The 20,423-nt window shown below is 34.6% G+C and overlaps 1 protein-coding gene across 3 annotated transcripts in view; it reads right to left on the bottom strand.

Annotated features, from left to right (window-relative positions):
- The window catches only part of rbms3 (RNA binding motif, single stranded interacting protein), a 208,012-nt gene that overhangs the window by 30,649 nt on the left and 156,940 nt on the right, over positions 1-20,423 (bottom strand). For all 3 annotated transcript variants that reach the window (XM_073846608.1, XM_073846607.1, XM_073846606.1), the window contains exon 7: positions 1,891-1,997. In XM_073846608.1, the coding sequence (XP_073702709.1) occupies positions 1,891-1,997 (107 nt within the window). The remainder of the gene's footprint in view (positions 1-1,890; positions 1,998-20,423) is intronic.

Here is a 20,423-nt window from a genome sequence, read left to right as displayed (position 1 = left end):
ATAGATAGATAGATAGATAGATAGATAGATAGATAGGCATACAAACAGACAACTGGATAGACAGACAGACAGACAGACAGACAGACAGACAGACAGACAGACAGACAGACAGACAGACAGACAGACAGACAGACAGACAGACAGACAGACAGACAGATAGATAGATAGATAGGCATACAAACAGACATCTGGATAGACAGACAGACATATAAACAGACAGACAGACAGTTAGACAGGTAGACAGTTAGATAGATAGATAGATAGATAGATAGATAGATAGATAGATAGATAGATAGATAGGCATACAAACAGACAACTGGACAGACAGACAGACAGACAGACAGACAGACAGACAGACAGACAGACAGACAGACAGACAGACAGACAGACAGACAGACAGACAGACAGACAGACAGACAGACAGTTAGGTAGATAGATAGATAGATAGATAGATAGATAGATAGATAGATAGATAGATAGATAGATAGATAGATAGATAGATAGATAGATAGATAGATAGATAGGCATACAAACAGACAACTGGACAGACAGACAGACAGACAGACAGACAGACAGACAGACAGACAGACAGACAGACAGACAGACAGACAGACAGACAGACAGACAGACAGACAGACAGACGATAGATAGATAGATATACATACAAACAGACAACTGGACAAACAGACAACTGGACAGACAGACAGACAGACAGACAGACAGACAGACAGACAGACAGACAGACAGACAGACAGACAGACAGACAGACAGACAGATAGATAGATAGATAGATAGATAGATAGATAGATAGATAGATAGATAGATAGATAGATAGATAGATAGATAGGCATACAAACAGACAACTGGATAGACAGACAGACAGACAGACAGACAGACAGACAGACAGACAGACAGACAGACAGACAGACAGACAGACAGACAGACAGACAGATAGATAGATAGATAGGCATACAAACAGACATCTGGATAGACAGACAGACATATAAACAGACAGACAGACAGTTAGACAGGTAGACAGTTAGATAGATAGATAGATAGATAGATAGATAGATAGATAGATAGATAGATAGATAGATAGATAGATAGATAGATAGATAGATAGATAGATAGATAGATAGATAGATAGATAGATAGATAGATAGATAGATAGGCATACAAACAGACAACTGGACAGACAGACAGACATATAAACAGACAGACAGACAGTTAGACAGGTAGACAGTTAGATAGATAGATAGATAGATAGATAGATAGATAGATAGATAGATAGATAGATAGATAGATAGGCATACAAACAGACAACTGGATAGACAGACATATAAACAGACAGAAGGACAGACAGACAGACAGACAGACAGACAGACAGACATAGATGTAGACAGACAGACAGACAGACAGACAGACAGACAGACAGACAGACAGACAGACAGACAGACAGACAGACAGACAGACAGACAGATAGATAGATAGATAGATAGATAGATAGATAGATAGATAGATAGATTGATAGACAATCAGATATAGAATGGATAGAAGGCCAGACAAATAGATAGAAAGGTAGATGTTAGACAGAAAGAAAGAGAGACTGACATACAAACAGATAAATAATTAGATGGATGGACGGATGGAAAGACAGACAGACAGACAGACAGACAGACAGACAGACAGACAGACAGACAGACAGACAGACAGACAGACAGACAGACAGACAGACAGACAGACAGACAGACAGACAGACAGACAGACAGACAGACAGACAGATAGATAGATAGATAGATAGATAGATAGATAGATAGATTTGATCAATTCTGAATTTTTGCAGAGCCCTGTCGAGGATGTATGGTATGTCTTGAGGTCGCCAGCGCTCACCTCTCCTTCCCGAGGCCACGGTCGGCCATTTTGAGGGTACTTGCTCTGACTCTGCCTCTTCTTCTGTCCTCCATCTGCGAACTTGCACAGCAGCGGCTCCGTCGGGGCTGTGGAGGAGAGGGGAACAAACACAGAAGAATATAAAAGATCAGTCAGCTAGCCAGCAGGGCGTGAGAGGGAGGAGTGGACGGATACCTCCATAGGTCAAGCGCAGTACGATTGATGGAAAGGTCGTGACCTCGGCAAAGAAAGTAGAGTGTGTTTTGAACAGAGAGGGAAATGTTACACCGCAGGTATCACACCCACACCGAGCCCACAGAGCGGCGGAGGAATATCCAATGACCTTTTGAAGTTCAACACCCCTCGACTATCTCCCCTCCGTTCCCCCCCTTCCATTATGTCTTCGACACTCAGACCATCGGCTCCACTTTTGGCACGGGCCTCCTCTCAAATCCCCACCATCAAAACAACTTCCCTGGCAGGCCTTCAAAGTGCCTTGTTTAATATTTGCACAATAATAAATGACCTGATTGAGACTGTAAATAACTTGAATGCCGTTGACTGCACCAACTGAAAGTTTCGAAATGCTGTTTGTTTGTTTTTGGTGCTCACTGAAGTGTGTATATCACTTACTATCTCTTACTACACAGAAAAAACATGGAAAGCGAGAAGGCTCCTCTCTGACCCAGAGGGGCCGGTTCACGAAAAAAGAGAGGAAAGTTCAAAAGAGTTCGCTTCCAAAAGTGCAAAGCAGGATGGCAGGCGCTCAGGCAAAACACTTCAATGTTCTCGCTCAGTCATGACGGCAATATGAATTGCAGGGTGTGGAACCCTCTCTGAAGTCTACGAACGCACTTAAAGAGCAGGAAATTTTGCTCTCCAGTTGAACAAATTCCTGTACGCCACAGCTAAGCTAAACTTAATTTGGTTTCCTCGGCAACCAGAAAAACTAATTTAAAGCGAGCGCAAACTTTGTGGATGATGGGATCTGGCACAGAGCGATGATAGATGCAGGAGGAGGAGTTTTTGCTTTGTGGAGTCCAGACAACTATTCTGAGTAATCCTGCCCTCCGGTGATATGACTCTACAGTCACCTCTGAAAGTATGTTAGTTTGGCAGAGAAAAATGAACACTTTCTCTTCCGCATGCTTTCACCTGCACTGCGATATTTCAGCCGCTCTGTGGAACAATAGAAAGCTGTTGTATCACAGACCACAGAGGCTGCTTTGTGCGTAAATAAGCGCATATATTGCACAGAACCAGATAAACAAATACAAGACGAGCAGCTGAAACGGCTCAGCACATTACGTATTCTGCAGCCGAATAGAATATTTAATAGCTGCTGTTTGTTCTTTTTTGTCTATTGTTTAGAATGAGACATCAAACAAGGGATCAAGTCTTCAAAACAAAGATTTCAGAATAAAACAGTCAATCCGAGATTGTAATTATTCAGAAAAACACTGGACATGATGCCAGAGGAAACAGATTAGATGAAAGATGAGGACAGGAAAATAATAGCGAAAAAACAAAACAAGAGATGAAAAGAAAAGAGAAGAGATAAACAGAGAAAAAATGTAAATGCTTTATGTGTGTGTACATATCTGAGGAGGCAAATGAGGCAGCCAATATTAAGTAGTGTATAAATAAAAGTAATGTAGAAACACTGTCCAATATCGACACCAGCAGGTGAAGTTACAGCACAAGTCCACATCTCTTTCGCCTCCCCTGAGCCCACTGAGTTGTAACAGACCCCCTACAGTGTGCAATGAATTTGGTGGGGGGTAATTGAGAATAAATGAGGGAAAGCCACGTGAGACGAGGGAATGCCTTCATCGCCATATGACTGATATTACTGGTTATGTTCGGCTGTGATTGGTTCATGCAGCAAATCCTGCCTCTTGTGTTCATGCTCGTTCTGCATTCGCGAATCAGTCTGAATGAACAATATAATGGCGTTAATGTTTTTTTCAGAAAGTAAGTAAACGACTCACACATTTAGATATAACCACTTTGTTATGCCAAAAAGACTTGAAATTGCATGAAAACATGATCTGCAGGAGTTTTTAGTCAGTAATCAGCTTGGTGAAATTTAAAGTAAATCGCTGTGTCTGTGACCAATATTTGTCGAGCTTTGATGACCAATGATCTGAAAAGTTAAAAAATATTTAAAAATGACATTAAATTTGTGTCTGTGACCAATATTTACTGAGCTTTGATGACTGATCAAATGAAAAATAAAATAATAGTTAAAAACTACAGTAAATCTCTGTCTGTGACCAATATTTATCAAGCTTTGATGACCAAGGACCTGAAAAGTTCAAAAATAGTTTAAAATGACAATAAATTTCTGTCTGTGACCAATATTTATCAAGCTTTGATGACGATGATCTGAAAAATTAAAAAATAGTTAAAAATTACAGTAAATCTGTCTTTGACCAATATTTACTGAGCTATGATGACAATGATCTGAAAGATTAAAAAATTGTTAAAAATTACAGTATATCTTTGTGTCTTTGACTAATATTTGTCGAGCTTTGATGACCAATGATCTGAAAAATTCAAAAATATTAAAAAATTATAGTAAATCTCTGTGTGTGACCAATATTTACTGAGCTTTGATGACTGATGAAATGAAAAATAAAATAATAATTAAAACTACAGTAAATCTTGGTGTCTATACATTATTTACCGAGCTTTGATTACCAATGATCTGAAAAAAAGTTAACTATTAAAAAGAGTAGCTGAACTTAAGTTCACAAATAAAATATATTGTTCAAATTGTTACTAAGTTATTTTTTTTGGAATAAATGTAAAATGTTTTTTTTTTTTTACTTTTTATGATAAGATGATGAAGTAATGTTTAATATTCTTGGTTAAATTTAACCAAGAAAATTGGACTATATAAATATACACGCTATTTATGATTGTGTGCGTGTGGCGCGTGCGTGTTTTTGTGTAAAACAAGCTGTTCTTCATCAATACAAGCTGTTCTCATAAACACCAATTTTCTCTAAATTATAGAAAATCTCTTGCCAAGACATAAATTATTCATAAAAGATTACATAAGAAAAACAAAAGGAGAAGAGAAGAAGAGAAGAGAAGAGAAGAGAAGAGAAGAGAAGAGAAGAGAAGAGAAGAGAAGAGAAGAGAAGAGAAGAGAAGAGAAGAGAAGAGAAGAGGACAGTTTTCGGCCCCTGTGATCTCTGTGTGCTTTGAGCTGACGTGAGGTGGGGTAAAAGTGTCTTTTCTCCACCTGCAGAGGAGGCAGGGTCTACACACCTGCAGCCTTGTCATCACCCTCCTATTATACGCACACGCTGGCCAGCGCTGATAACGGCAGCACAACACAAGCGGCTCCATTGTGAAGGACAGACAGAAAACGAGGCAGCAGAAAAGATCACAGCTTTTGCGGCAGACTCCAAATGTTCGAGCAAGCAGCTCTCCCCTGCCCTATCTCAAAAACAATGAGTCTGTGTGTGTGAATGTGTGTGTGTGTTTCAGCTGAGACAGTGGGAAACGCCCTACATTAAACCCCCACACAGTTTAGGTCGAACTCTAAAATAACAACCAGCGCCATCATAAAACAGCGAAGCCAAATAATGTTGGGAGTTTTTTGTGCTGCTTTTGGAGCGCGGTTGAATATCCATGCTGATTTTATGAGCAGACTCTGCTTGGAATTAGCTCTGTTTGTTTTGCTAGTCAGGTTGCCCTGAACTCAAAGTGCTGAATCTCACTCATGCGAGGAAAGTTTTGAGCCTTTGTTAAGAATGACTGATTCTTGAATCAGACCCGGAATCCATCCAGGGAAATCATTCTGCACGCACACAAAAACAAATACCTTCAGCAACAACCTTACTTTCCATCTGTCTGCATCAGATACAATCAGATAAGACAAGCATAACTATTACTATTGCTTACAGAACTTTAACTTTTCAAACTGGAATTAATACTGTTTGTGCTATGAACATGATACCTGAAATCAAATCATGACCATTTCTCTTGGATTTCTCTCCATAAAGTGGACTTCTGTGGGAGTAGAAAGAGTCGAAAAAACTCCCATCTCATTTTCTCCTCAAACTTCAAAATCGTCCTACATTGAGGCAGAAGTACTGACCCAGTGTTTACAAAATGAATGTGCAAAGATCATCAAACTCCCTTTACAAAATAAAAGGTAAAACAGCGATGTAGGATTTTGAAGCTGGAGATGAAAGTAAGATGGGAGCTTTTCGACATACCCTAACTTTCTTGAACCGGAATACACACAGTTCAGCAGAGCTAGACAAGACGAGTGTTTGAGGTTAAAAAGTATATAAACTTTGGAAAATAACTGATCGTTTCACAAGATAAGACCCTTTTTTCTTGGCTGGGATCATTTAGAGCCATTTGAAGCTGCATTTAAACTGCATTTTGGAAGTTCAAACTTGCAGGCACCATAGAAGTCCACTATATGGAGAGAAATCCTGAAAAATAAAAAACTTCTTTACGACTGAAGAAAGAAAGACATGAACATCTTGGATGACAAGGGGTTGAATTTTTGTTCTGGAAGTAAACAACTCCTTTAAATTGTTATTGCCTCAAGTTATTATTTTGGAATAATGTAAAACCACTAATTCGATGATTTCATACTTGGCTTTAAAAAACAGAATACTGATTACATTGTTAATGTAAAAATGTAATATAATTTTTTTTCTGATAGTGTACATAATAGAGTTTATTTAACCAAGAAAATGTCACTGCCACATGAATTTACACGCCAAAAAAAAAACAAAAAAAAAAAACTTCACACCACTGAACATATTAAAACCTCCTTTGTAACTGCGTAGCAACACAAAACCCACTCAAAACATCAAGCAAAATGTAACAACTTCCTGATAACACCAGCAAAAATGCTAAATTGTAGTTACTACCATAATAAATTAATTCTGTATCTCCTCAAAAAGCTTTCTCAAGGTTTCTGTCATTTTGCTTACTTTATTTTGATGACTGTGGTGTCTAATACCAAACTCTATGCAGGTTTACTGTCGACACAGCTGTAGTATTTTGGTGGAAACTATGGTTACCGTGATAAATTTTGGCAAGGGAGGTTCGGAGGCCATGCTAGACGGCTTCAAACCTATCAACACAAACAGAAACATATGTACACACACACGCACTAGCTGTTAAGGTATCTCAATCTGACACTTTATCACACTTAATGAGCTAAAGCATGACGCTATTCCTCAAACCACCACAGGGCAAACCACAAACACTCGCTTAAACATCTGCAGCGCTGCACGCATGTCGATTGGCCAATATTTTAATCAGTCTCCTTGGTAATCCACGCACCATTACAGTAAGTGTCCCAACATGATGACGTGTTTTAAATGTAACATGAACTACTGCAAGGGAAAATTCATAATTCATTGACTAATTTTTACATTTTTTTCTTTCTCATGGGACATATATGGATTATTGTTGGGCCACTTTTCATTGCTTTGGGAGTTGTCCCAAAAAAACTCATTCTTAAGTCCTGTAGAGATAACGCAAGAGTGAAAGCGCAATTTACCCAAAACACAATATGTTAATGGAAGTTGTTTTGTATTAAAATTGTGTTTGATTTTGTGTCCATAAGTGCTTCCATAACATTTACCCAAGCAGACAGCTCTAACCACATGTATTTCCAAGCTGTTTATTAACTTTGGGTCACGGCACTGCAGATATTCAGTCGAGGAGGGAATGTGAAGAAGGGGGGTGTCCGTCAATAAGATAGACATGTGTTTCTAATCCATGGCCGTCGTCCGGCGTGCCAACTCCTGCTGGGCTCCCACAGACCTCCAGTTCTCACTGTGGGCGGCAGGCATTCCTGAAACCACACCCGAGTTTCCCACCCTCAACCCTACGATGGCCCTCAAGTTTCTAGATTTCTCCGTTACTTCACTCATACCTGCCATCCTTTTATTCCCAGTGACCTCAAACAAGCTGTAGGGCCTTATTACATCCATTAAAATATTTTTCCTCTAAAATTCTGTTTTCGTTTATCCCAATTCTGTTTTCTTTTATATCTATCTCTATCTATGACAACTCTCTGAAGATTTTCGCATGGTAATGGATATGACAATGTTGACTGTTATAATGTTATTTGGTCTTGGTGGAATAGTTCTGCTACGCTGCTGCAAAGCAATTACAGGAAGTACAGGAACATGCTACATGCTAAACTTCCAACTTTTCTTAGACTGTGATCGTTTAGAGCCCTTTGAAGCTGCATTTTGGAAGTTCAAACTCGGGGGCACCATAGAAGTCCATTATATGGAGAGAAATCTGCAATGTTTTCCTCAAAAAACATAATTTCTTTAAGACTGAAGAAAGAAAGACATGAACATCTTGGATGACAAGGGGGTGAGTACATTATCTGTACTTTTTTTTATCCTTTAAGTAGCACGGGTATATTTGTAGCGACAGCCAAAAATACAATGTATGGTCAAAATTTTCTTTTTTTTATTGATTTATGCCAAAAATCATTAGGATATTAGGCAGAGTTGTGGACTCGAGTCCCAAATTTGATGACTTGTGACTTGATTTGACATAATCAAAAAAGACTTGGGACTCGACTTAGACTTTGACAGCAATGACTCGAGACTTGACTTGGACTTGAACCCTGTGACTCGGCAAGTCTTTACTTCTAAAAAAAACTTCGGAGAGTTCTGATCAATATAGGCTGGTTACTGATCACACTGGTATGATTAGCGCCGCTTTTGGCACTGAGCCAGAGAGGGACTCGCTAAGTGAGCGTTTGTATTTATCCACATAATAGGATATTTAATGTTTTAGGGGCCGTTCTCATGTTATGCGCGGCGCTTTCTCTTTCTTTCCAAACTGCTCTGTAGCTTGCGATCCTTTTGCGTCTGCCGTTGCTAAACAACCATGACCTGCACTCTCCATAAAGACGCGGACATTTCAGCAAAGGATAAATGGATTTCCAGCATTAAAAATTGCTTGCAGTTGCTCTGCTATTCAATTTATTTAAAAATGGTTATTCCTGTACAGTTATGACAAGCTGTTTCTCCAACTTGGCAGTGCTTTCAATGTTATTAAGGGAAAGGATAAAGCGGATTGGTTGGTTCTTGTCACATAACCTGCGGTCTTTGGCACGCTCAAGTTTGTTAAATGTAGATGCACGGTATGCACGCTCATAATGGAAGCGACACGGTCGCGACGTGCTCGTTTTTCCACATCGAGATAAACATCTCAACTTTTCAGACTGAAAAGTTGAAATGTTTATCTCGATGCGGTGCGGACGCGCCTGGAAAAAAACGAGCGCGTCGTGACCGCGTCGCTTCCATTATGAGCGCGCATACCGCGCATCTACATTTAACAAACTTGAGCGTGCAAAAGACGCTACACGTAAACGGCATTTAAATAACACTTAATAACTGTAAACCACTTATTATAACAATAATAATAAGAAGAAATACCATGTATATTGAAACAGCCTAATAATTGGCTAAACCTTTCAAAAAAAAAAAAAAAATATATATATATATATATATATTTTTTTTTTTCCACGTGAAATATGTAGCCAACATGTAACGTTTACTCTATTCTTCCTGTTTACCAGCCACTCACTTTCATGTCTTTAAAGAAATTAATTCATGATAAATATTACCTATTGGCAAGTGATTAAATATTTTTTTTATTTTTTATTTTTTTATATTTGACTCAACTGATTCATTAAAATTACGGAATCTTTAACAAATGAAACAGTGGACTTAAAATAAATGATTAATTCAATTAGGCCTATATTTGTACACAAACACTGATTAATTCCTCAATAAAAACCACTAATTATTATAGCCTATCATTTATAATTATACCTATAGACTATTATTGACTTTAAATTTACTGTAGTAATTAATACAGAGGGCAAACATTTGGGCAAACAGCACTAGTGACTTGTTTAGGACTTGAAGCCTAAAGCTGAGGACTTGCAACTTGACTTGGACTTGCTCGTCTTGACTCGGGACTTGACTTGGGACTTGAATGCAAAGACTCGAGACTTACTTGTGATTTGCAAAACAATGACTTGGTCCTCTGATATTAGGTAAAGATCATGTTCCATGAAGATATTTTGCAAATTGTCTATTGTAAATATGTTAAAACTATATTTTTGATTAGTAATATGCATTGCTAAGAAGTTCATTCAGACAACTTTAATTTTCTCAATATTTAGATTTTTTGCATCCCCAGATTCCAGATTTTCAAATAGTTGCATCTCTACTAAATATTGTCCTATCCTAACAAACCATACAATAATAAAAAGCTTATTTATTCAGCTTATTTATACAGATAATACATTTCAGTTTTTTTTTTTTAAATTGACCCTTATGATTGCTTTTGTGATCCTGGGTCACAATTATTAATTGAAATAAAAAAAATATCTCTACAATGTGTTATTTATTTGTTTATTTATTTATTTACAGAAAATGTATTTTTTCTGTATTTTGCGTTTTATATTTAATACAAAATTGTTATCAAAAATGGTAATCAAATCAATTCACAGAATGTTAATTTAATCAATCTATTAAAATCAAATCAAATGAGTAACAATTTGGCATTTTTTGGCAAACAAAATGCTTCAAAACAAAGATTTATTTAACCTCTGTTTTGAGGTTTATTTATAACATGGATAAAAAATTTAATTAAAATGGATGAAAAATTGTTTGATATTCAGAATGTTTACTGTGTGATATATTCAAATAATACTTTAAATTATTTCAAAACTATTTGAAACAGTTCCTTTATTCTTACTTTACATTACTTAATTACATTTAAATTACATTACATTTAAAAATCAAGAACCTTCTCCATTAAGAACCTTTTCTGCATTTAAAAGTTTCCAAGGATGTTCAAGGTTCTTCATAGAACCATTGAATCATGTTTTTTTTACTCAAAGATTGGTTTGACACAGAGGGCCTTGAAAAAAACATACTGCATGTTTATGCAACACATGGATGTCCCTGTTCTAGAACGTGCTGAGAGGGAAAAAAGAATGGTGTTTACCAACAGGAAGAGCACTGTTTGCCCTGCAACGGTGTGCACTGAGTGGGTAGGAGGAGCGTGTGACCCTGACAAAGCTGGTGTCTACACGTCGCCCACGCTCTAATAGCAGCCTACCGCACAGATCCGTTACGCTGCCAGCTTGGCACAGTGGCTTTCAGGTCTAGGAACGACGGTGTACTCTGGTTTCACATTCAGCCACCGCTGTATGATACATATAGAGCGAAAACAGAGAAAAACACAGCCCACAGTCGAGCGCTGCTGTGAGGTGAGCCCACACACGCTCGGTGAGACATGAGAATTCACTGAACGCAACAACGCCTGGCCTTTCCATGAAGCCACAGGAACTGAGCCTTATCCTGCAGTTTTACACACAGAAAATCTCCTGCATTATACAATACAGAGCTTTTACATTAAGAAGCCTCCCAAATACGTCATTTCAATTCCCAGTTGAAAGCTTGTTCACTGTGCAGACACACAGACAAACTGGAAAGAAACAATTCATTCATGTTTAAGATTTAAACACTGTTACACTGTAAAAGAAAATAGCTTGTAGGGTGTTTTAAGGCAAAAAGAATGTAAAAGTATTACAGTAAAACATCTAGATTGATTAACCGTAAGAGAAAAGCTATATTATTAGATATAGCAAAACAATACTGTGTAATAATTTTACAGTAAAATACTGTAAAATTATGTAACGTCATGAATTTTAAATTATCTTATAATTTGTTGTGAAAATATATATTTAAAAGACAAATGTATGGTTACAGTAATGCATGGTTACTGTAAAGTATTTTTAAGAAAGCTTGTAAGAAAAAAAATGTGGAAATACAAAGGTTTGCTTAACCTTTGTTTTTAGGTTTATTTAAAAAAAAAATGAAGAAAATTTTAATTTAAATTTTTAAAAAATATCATCAAATGTCAAGTAAGCCAAATCATCAACTAAGCCATTTAAAAGTTTAGGGTCAAAATGATATTTAATGTTTTTGAAAGAAGTCTCTTTCAACACCAAAGCTGCATTTATTTGCTGAAAAATATAGTAAAATAGTAATATTGCAAAATATATATTTTACAATTACTATTTTCTGCATTAATATGTTCTACATTAATATAACATATGTAGTATGTTAATGTAATTTATTCTTATGCAGACAACGCGGAATTTCAGTCTTCAGTGTCACATGATCTTTCAGAAATCATTCTAATATGCTGAGTTGGTGAATCATTAAACATTTCTTATTATTACCAACGTTTAAAAAGGTTAGAAATGTAATGCATTCCTTATAACCTTCATGCTAATACTAACACTAATGACAACAAATAAAATGTTAAAACAACCGTTTCCCAGTGTGATGCCCTGATCTTGGATCAGTGCTGGGAGAACAGTTTACTCTGAGCACTGGTTTGTTTGTTTGGGCTAAAGCGGGTAAATATCACTGGCCTGTTTGACATCTCCCCTCAGTGGAAAGAGAACAGGAAGAAAAAGACAATTCAGGGAGAGAGACAGAAAGACAGACGGCGCGAGAGAGACGCGCACTGAGTAGAATACAAACATTGCATAATCAGCTTAGCCTCCCCACTTCCTGCCTTTTAATGGGTCTGTCTGACTTTGGTTTGGTGGATGCTGCTCTGCACAGCCCGTCCTGAGAGCAGGTCACTGGAGAGAGACAGGGAGACAGACTATTGTCTCGCTTCTCTAATAAAACATTGCAGAATGCAAGGTCAGAAGCCAGTTCACCGCATACTCGTTTAAAGGTTGAAGTTCATGTTTCATTTAGAAGGAATGTACTCGCCACATGAAAACAAAAAATAGCATAGACAGTCTGCACTAGTATATTGCTGCATCATGCATATTTGTGACCACAAAACCAGTCATAAGGGTCAATTTTTTTTTTAAATTGAGATTTATACATTATCCGAAGCTGAATAAATAAGCTTTCATTGATGTATGGTTTGTTAGGATAGGACTATATTTGGCTGAGATACAACTATTTGAAAATCTGAAGTCTGAGGGTGAAAATATCCAAATATTGAGAAAAACATCTTTAAATTTGTCTAGATGAAGTTCTTAGCAATGCATATTACTAATCAAAAATTAAGTTTTGATATATTTACGGTAGAAAATTTACTAAATATCTTCCTGGAACACGATCTTTACTTAATATCCTACTGATTTTTGGCATAAAAGAAAAATCGATAATTTTGACACATACAATGTATTGTTGGCTATTGCTACTTACAGTATGGCTGGTTTTGCAGTCAAGGATCACATTTAATAGTGCTGTCAAAGTTAGCGTGTTAACGTAGGCGATTAGCTTCTCCAGTTTAACAGTATTAAAAAAAAAATTCTGAATAAAACTACAAGCATGAGCGTCAGATCTGCGTCACGTGCAGCAGCTCTTAAAGTAATAGCAGTATGTTAATCAACACAAGAAAAAAAGAGGAAATAAATCAGTTCTGTAGCTTTAAGCATTTTTAAATTTTTTTTATTTAGTATTTAGTGTTTGATATTGTAACTTCTGTATGTCAATTTCTGTATATTTCCTACTTGCTGAAGGGCACAGGTAAATTGTGAAGATATGTGAAGATTGTTTTAAATTCACTTATACTACAAGTTATAGTAGTTTAAAGTCTAATAAATGTTAAAATTGACATCTCAATTATACTATAATGTTGAATGGCTATAGTCAATGGTTAAATATTAGGGAAAAAAGAACAATTATTAGAGACAATAATGCGCATCACTGGTATCAGTAACACTCACCTTTAGTCATAAAAAATATTTAACAAATATTAAAAATATATTGTCTTTATGTTGTTTCTACATTAATTTAAAGATTGAATGTTAAATTATTGCAAAATAAAAGTATATTTAAAAACTTTAGTGTTGGGTGGGATTAATCATGATTAATCATAATTTCAGAAAAAAAGTACGATTAATTCAATATTTTGTTAATGGATGGATAGCACTAATATTTAAATTATGTATTTGCATTTTTTTTTAGCAGAAACACTTGACAGAATCTTGTTTAAAAGTAGTAATTGAATTATTTAATAATGCAATAATATAAAATAATCATATATTATACACATTTAATTATTTTTTTTAAACTGGCGTCTGTAATACTGCAATACTTTTAATGTTTTTGAAATAAGTCTGTCATGCTCACCAAGGCTGCTTTTATTTAATCAAAAATACAGTACAATAGTAAAATATTATACTCTAAATAGACTTTTTTTTATTATTTAAATATGTATTTTATTCCTGTGATGACGAAGTAGCCATTTTTCCAGTTTTGTCACATGATCCCTCAGAAATCATTCTAATATGTTGATATGGTTCTGAAGAAACATTTCTTCTTATTATTATGAATGTTGAAAACAGCTGGGCTGCCTGATATTTTTGTCAAAACTGTGCTTTTTTTTTTAGAATTCTTGGATGAATATACAGTGCAAAATACTAGCATTTATTAGAAATAGAAATCTTTTGTAACATCATAAATGTCTTTAAATGTAATTATTTAATAAATATAAAAACTATATTTTACTTATTTTTATTATTTTTTTTATTAAACCTGTCTGCAATATTTTTAATGTTTTTAAAATAAGTCTGTTATGCTCACCAAAAATGATCAAAAATGCAGTAAAACAGTAATATTGTTAAATATTATAACAATCTAAATGGACTGTTTTTTATTTAAATATGTATTTTATTGTGTGACGGCAAAGCTGAATTTTCAGCAGACATCTTTCCAGTCTTTAGTGTCACATGAAACTTTCAGAAAAAAAAATTATAATATTCTGATTTGCTGCTGGAGAAACATTTATTATTATCATCATCAATGTGTAACAGCTGTGCTGCCTAATATTTTAGTCAAAACTGTGCTGTTTTTAGAATTTATTGATGAACACGGTGCAAAATCATTTTTTCTTTGTAAAATTATACATTTGATTAATTTAAGGAAACAATGAAAATAAAAGCAACTTTTGTGCAAGAAATTTTCCATGCAAGCATGGAAAAACTTGCACATTAGCAATTTAGGTTTATTTTTATCTAGTTTTTCCATGTAAACGTATTTTGCAAACATCTCAGGGTTTTTTTAGACTTCAGACGCATTGTAAAATTAGGCTCGTAATAGATTTATTCACAAAAGTCAGCACTATTTGCCTGCCGCAATTAACTATTAGCACTCGTGGAAAGCAGGTGGTACGCAGAACTTTGTTGAAAAAAAAAAGCTGCTTATGTAGCAGTAATTCGTCGTATGATTTATACAGACAGCGCACGCAAATAACCCACTCCCCCCGTGTTTGCTGGTTAAAAACGCAGGAAAATGTTTCGCTCATTTCAGGTAATTGAAAAGCATTTGCTTGCGTTTCTGCCCGCGTGTGTGCGTATGAAATCAAATCTGTCTGATTTGGATATGCATGACTCATCCCAGCAGCCCTAATGAACGCCTGATAAAGAAGAAGGAAAAAAATACATGCAATATTGCTTCCTAATGGGCTCTCCGCTGAAATCGCAAGCCCACCGTGGGGCTGACTGCTGTCCTCTCCCGGGTCAGAGGCAGACAGAGCTATTAGAGAACGCCCCAGATCAGATAGATTTCACTGAAAGATCATTTTTCCCCCTCATTAGAATTCTATCTTGTGTAAACGCCATTATCTGGGCCCGGCTTTGTTTGTGTCAGAACAGCGCTAAATCAATCACGACACCGTCGAGGACGAACAAAGCACGAATAAATCAAAATATAATGCGGTTTAGAAAATTTGGTTTGGAGAATTCTCCAGATAACACTGGTGTGAAATGACAGAGGCTCCACACACTTGCCGCAGTTCGAAGACCCGCTGGGCATGTCACCTTATTTTACTGATGATATTAACTTCAGATTTATTGATTTGCTTAGAACTGGGCATCCGATGTGGTGTTCACATTGGCACACACAGCTCTCTGACTGATAGTCAAGCTGTTCACATGTTGATACGATGCTCTAAAGCTCCATCCAAACTGGATTCATGAAAGCCAAGCTGATGCTAATTCAAATGTCACTTTGAATTGTTATGAAAGTCAATTGTTTATTCAGTCAGCGTCCAACTTGTATTAACCAAGAACATTCCGTTTTTTTGTCTGGCTACATGCATGTGCATGCTTTCACGCAATTATTTTGCAATGCATGGCATTTTACATACAAGTGTAAAATATATGAATAATTTTCACTCTGTTAAGCCATAAACAACAAGCCAAGACCTTTATAGCAGCTCCACTGAAGATATTATTTTCACACCTCAACCACTAACACATATTCAAGCTGTTTTCCAAAACACCTGATCCCTTTACCACACCTGCGCTTGGAGACCCGGTTACCAGGTGCATACGTGTGCATGTGTATGTGTGTGAGAGAGAACGAGAATCATTTTCCACATGGATCTAATGTCAGCCACGTAACCATGATTGATTCAGAGGCGTGGGTCAAAGGGCAAAACTGGGCCAAACAGGGCATGTTGGCATAAACGTGTTTGACGATTCTGAAAAATGTAAAACACAGAAACATGAGTGTAGATTGAATATTCTTAGTTTCACTAGGGCCCTATGAAATCTGTTTTATTTTTTTATTTTTTTCATATGTATTTATTTATTTTTTTCAGTTTGAATTTTTGTAGATTGCTTTTTTCCATTTAAATTTTTCTAGACTTTTTAAAAATATTAATCATGTCTAATTTAATCTAATTTAAGTACGTGCAATTGAAATTTACACAATTTAACAGCAATTTATTTAAAGTTTAACTTTATAATTTTTAATAATTTTTACAAGGCCCAATTAAATATTTCTTTTTTCTCAAATTTAGTTTAATTTTCACCAAATTCTGTTTTCCATTAATTTTCTGGATTCAGTTTTAATAGTTTCATTCATTATTAATCAATTTATTATTCATTAATTTAAAAATCAAAAGCATCTCTAATTAATTTGATTTAAAAAAAATAATAACATATATTTATTTATTTATTTATTATTTTTTCCGAAATACTGTATTGTGTATTTACATTTTTGGTGAATAAATTCTGGTAAATGTTCCTTAAAAAATAATGTTTCAAAAATAATTTCATTATTAGTAGTATTATCATTACATTAAGTAATATATTTCCTTTACAGTTTCTTCAAGTTAAACTGGACTTTTGGAATTTTGACGGGTTGCTCTGAAGAACTTTACTTCTGTTTGTGTCTGATGCGACGGTGTTATGTGCACTATATGTGTAGAATAAATATGAAATATTTTAGATTTTGCACTATTTTTAGGTAATTAATTATTTAATTGTGACACTGATCATGAGCATTTCTTTGTACAAATTTTTTCCAAATTCATTTTTTTCCATTTTAATTTTTCTAGACTCTGTTTTAATGGTTATATAAAAAAAATATTCATCAAAAAGCATATCTAATTATGAAATCATGAAACTTAGACAATTTAACAGCAATTTATTACAAGTTTAATAATAATTTTATTAGTAGTAGTAGTACTATCATTACATTAAGTGATATACACTACCAGTCAAAACTTAGGATTTTTTTCATGCTTTTTAAAGATGTCTGTTTTGCTCACCAAGCCTGCATTTATTTGATCCAAAGCACAGCAGAAACAGTAACATTTTGAAATAGTTTTACTATGTTTTACTGTTATACAGTACATTTCATTTTTATGACTGGATTCCATGATTCCATCCGACGTTTCCACATCACAGAATCATAGGGCCCTAGTTTTACTGACATTATGCTAACAATATAATTTGCAATCAAACAAAGAAAATAAAAACAGAAATAAATAGGGCTGCAGGGTTATGAAAAAAGTCTTTTGATAACGTAATGATGATTAATATTTAATTTTGATAAAAGGAACTTACACTGAAAACTTTTATAATGTATGCTAAACATTCCTATGTTCTTGAATGAATGTCTTGCTGTTGTATACATCAATAAATCCAGACAGTGCCTACAGAGTCAACTTCTTCCTGGCCCTCTTAGCAGGATAAAAAAACCTGTTATCAGATTTTGAATAAATTATACACCGAAAGCAAGCAAAGCGTCAATAATAGAATGCTCCCATCTTGTTATGATCAATAAAGCTGTCAATGCAAGTTTACACAGTATCATGAGACCTGCAGTTCAGCGCAAGCTCACTGAATATTAAATCACGCCAGCCATAATCATATTTTTTTTACTCGATTAATTGTGCAGCTCATATATAAGAAGAAATGTGAATTATTTACTATGTCAGCTCACATTTAGGACCCAGTGTTCTTTCCTCTCACTCAAAAACCTGACAAAAGATTTAAACGCGCATGCTGGCATGATGGGACACTGGAGGAATCATAAGAGCCTGTAGCGTTTCCTGTATCCGAGGATACGGGCGTCATGTTTGCATGTTTACGAGCATTGTAAAAGCCATCCATCTGACTTAGTGCTCAGCTCTGCAGAGCAGGCCTTAGGTTTTCACATTGCCCTTCACCACATTAACCACTGCCATTCTCTCTAAACACTACAGACGAATCTAAACACCTTTCATTCCTGCCTCCTGTACACTTGTCGTGTCCCTGCAGAGAACAAAAAACAGGTTCATGCTTATTCAAAGGTTATGGGAAAAGAAAAGACTGAGTCAGTTTTGGGGAAGTGAAGAGCAGTGAACTAGAAATGGAGCCTTTTTAGAAAATGAGTTTTTGGGAGAATGTGAGAGATAAGAAAATGAAAGAATTACAGTCTTAGCAGAAAATATGAGTGCTGCTCGCCTGTACAAAACTCACCACTAGAGTTGATTCGTTTTTGTTAGGGTGTAAGTCTATGGGATTTTTCCCACCCATTTTATCTCAAAATAATATATAAATTAAATAAATTAGATTTTAAAATATATTCAAGTAGAAACGGTTAATTTAAATTGTTGTGATATTTCACTGTTTTTTGATCAAATAAATGCAGCCTTGATGAGTATAGAGGATTTTTTTTTCAAAAATATTTTTAAAATAAATAAAATTTGACTTTTTGAAAATTTTCAGATTCTTCAAACTACTGAATTGCAGTATATTTATTAAGTATAAATAATTAAATAATAATAAAAATTGGTTCAAATTAAAAAGTAATTTAAAAAAATTTATTAATTAATTAAAATATATAATAAAATGTTTAATCATAAAACTAAATAAAGAATGAATATTTTTTTTTAATTATCATGGTTACCACAAAAATAAATAAATTAATAAATACATAAAACAACAAGAATGTTCAGCATTAAAACATTAATAATAAAAATGTTCTTTTTTTGAGCTGCAATTCAGCATATTAGAATGATTTCTGATGGATCATGTTACAGGACTAAATTAAATTTCAAAATATATTCAAATACAAAACAGTTCATTTAAATTGTTGTGATATTTTACTGTTTTTACTGTTTTTGATCAAATAAATGCAGCTTTGGTGAGCATAGTAGATTTTCTTTCAAATAAAATGTTTTTTACAGACTCTAAACTACTGAACTGTAGTGCATTTATTAAGTATAAACAAATAAATCGTATTTTTTAAATTAAATAACAACTCAATTAAACTTTCTATTTAGCAAAAAATCCTACAATTACCATGGTTTCCACAATAAATATAAAATAATAAATAAATACATAAAATAAAAATTAAGCAGTAACAAGATGTTCAACACCGAAACATTAATAATAAAAAAATGTTTCTTGAGCTGCAAATTAGCATATTAAAATGATTTCTGAAGGATCACGTAACACTGAAGACTGGTGTAATGATGCTGAAAATTCAGCTGTGACACCACAGGAATAAATTACATTTCAAAATATATTCAATGTTTATATTATATAGTGATATTTCACTATTTTTTTTTACTGTTTTTGATAAAAAAAATGCAGCCTTTGAGCATAATAGATTTTTCTTCAAAAATATTTTTAAGATAAATTGCATTTTTACAAATTTTATTTATTTTATTTTTTTTTACATTTTTACAGACTCCAAACTACTGAATTGTAGTGAATTTATTAAGTATAAATAATTAAATAATATTACAAATTAAAATTTTAATTAATAACAATTAAATTTAATTAAAATATATAATTAATGTTTTATTACAAAATTAAAAAATAATTCAATTAAAAACCTTAATTATTAGTAATAATGACTGAACGGACATTTTGTGATGGAGAAAGTCACCATATTTTGAGAATAATTCAAGACTATGTACAAGCTTAGCAAGGTGCCACTAAATATAGCTTGTGAGAGAACACATACAGTAAAAAGGAAGAAAGAAAGAAGGAAAGCAAGTGAAAGAAGTACACAGAGAATGTGAGAGAACGATATGCGCCAGCGCCCATTATGTTCAGCAGTAAGTCCAGGGAAAATAAACAGCTTCATTAGCACGTCCTTTATAGAATTTCTCTCTCTCTCGCTCCCACACATAGCGTGTGAGCGCCTTGTCTGAAGCACAAACTATCCCAACATAAG

Source organism: Garra rufa, chromosome 9 (assembly GCF_049309525.1).
Source record: "Garra rufa chromosome 9, GarRuf1.0, whole genome shotgun sequence".
Taxonomy (NCBI): domain Eukaryota; kingdom Metazoa; phylum Chordata; class Actinopteri; order Cypriniformes; family Cyprinidae; genus Garra; species Garra rufa.
The sequence above is the reverse complement of the archived record's forward strand: the minus strand, read 5'-3'. Positions and strand labels throughout refer to the sequence as shown.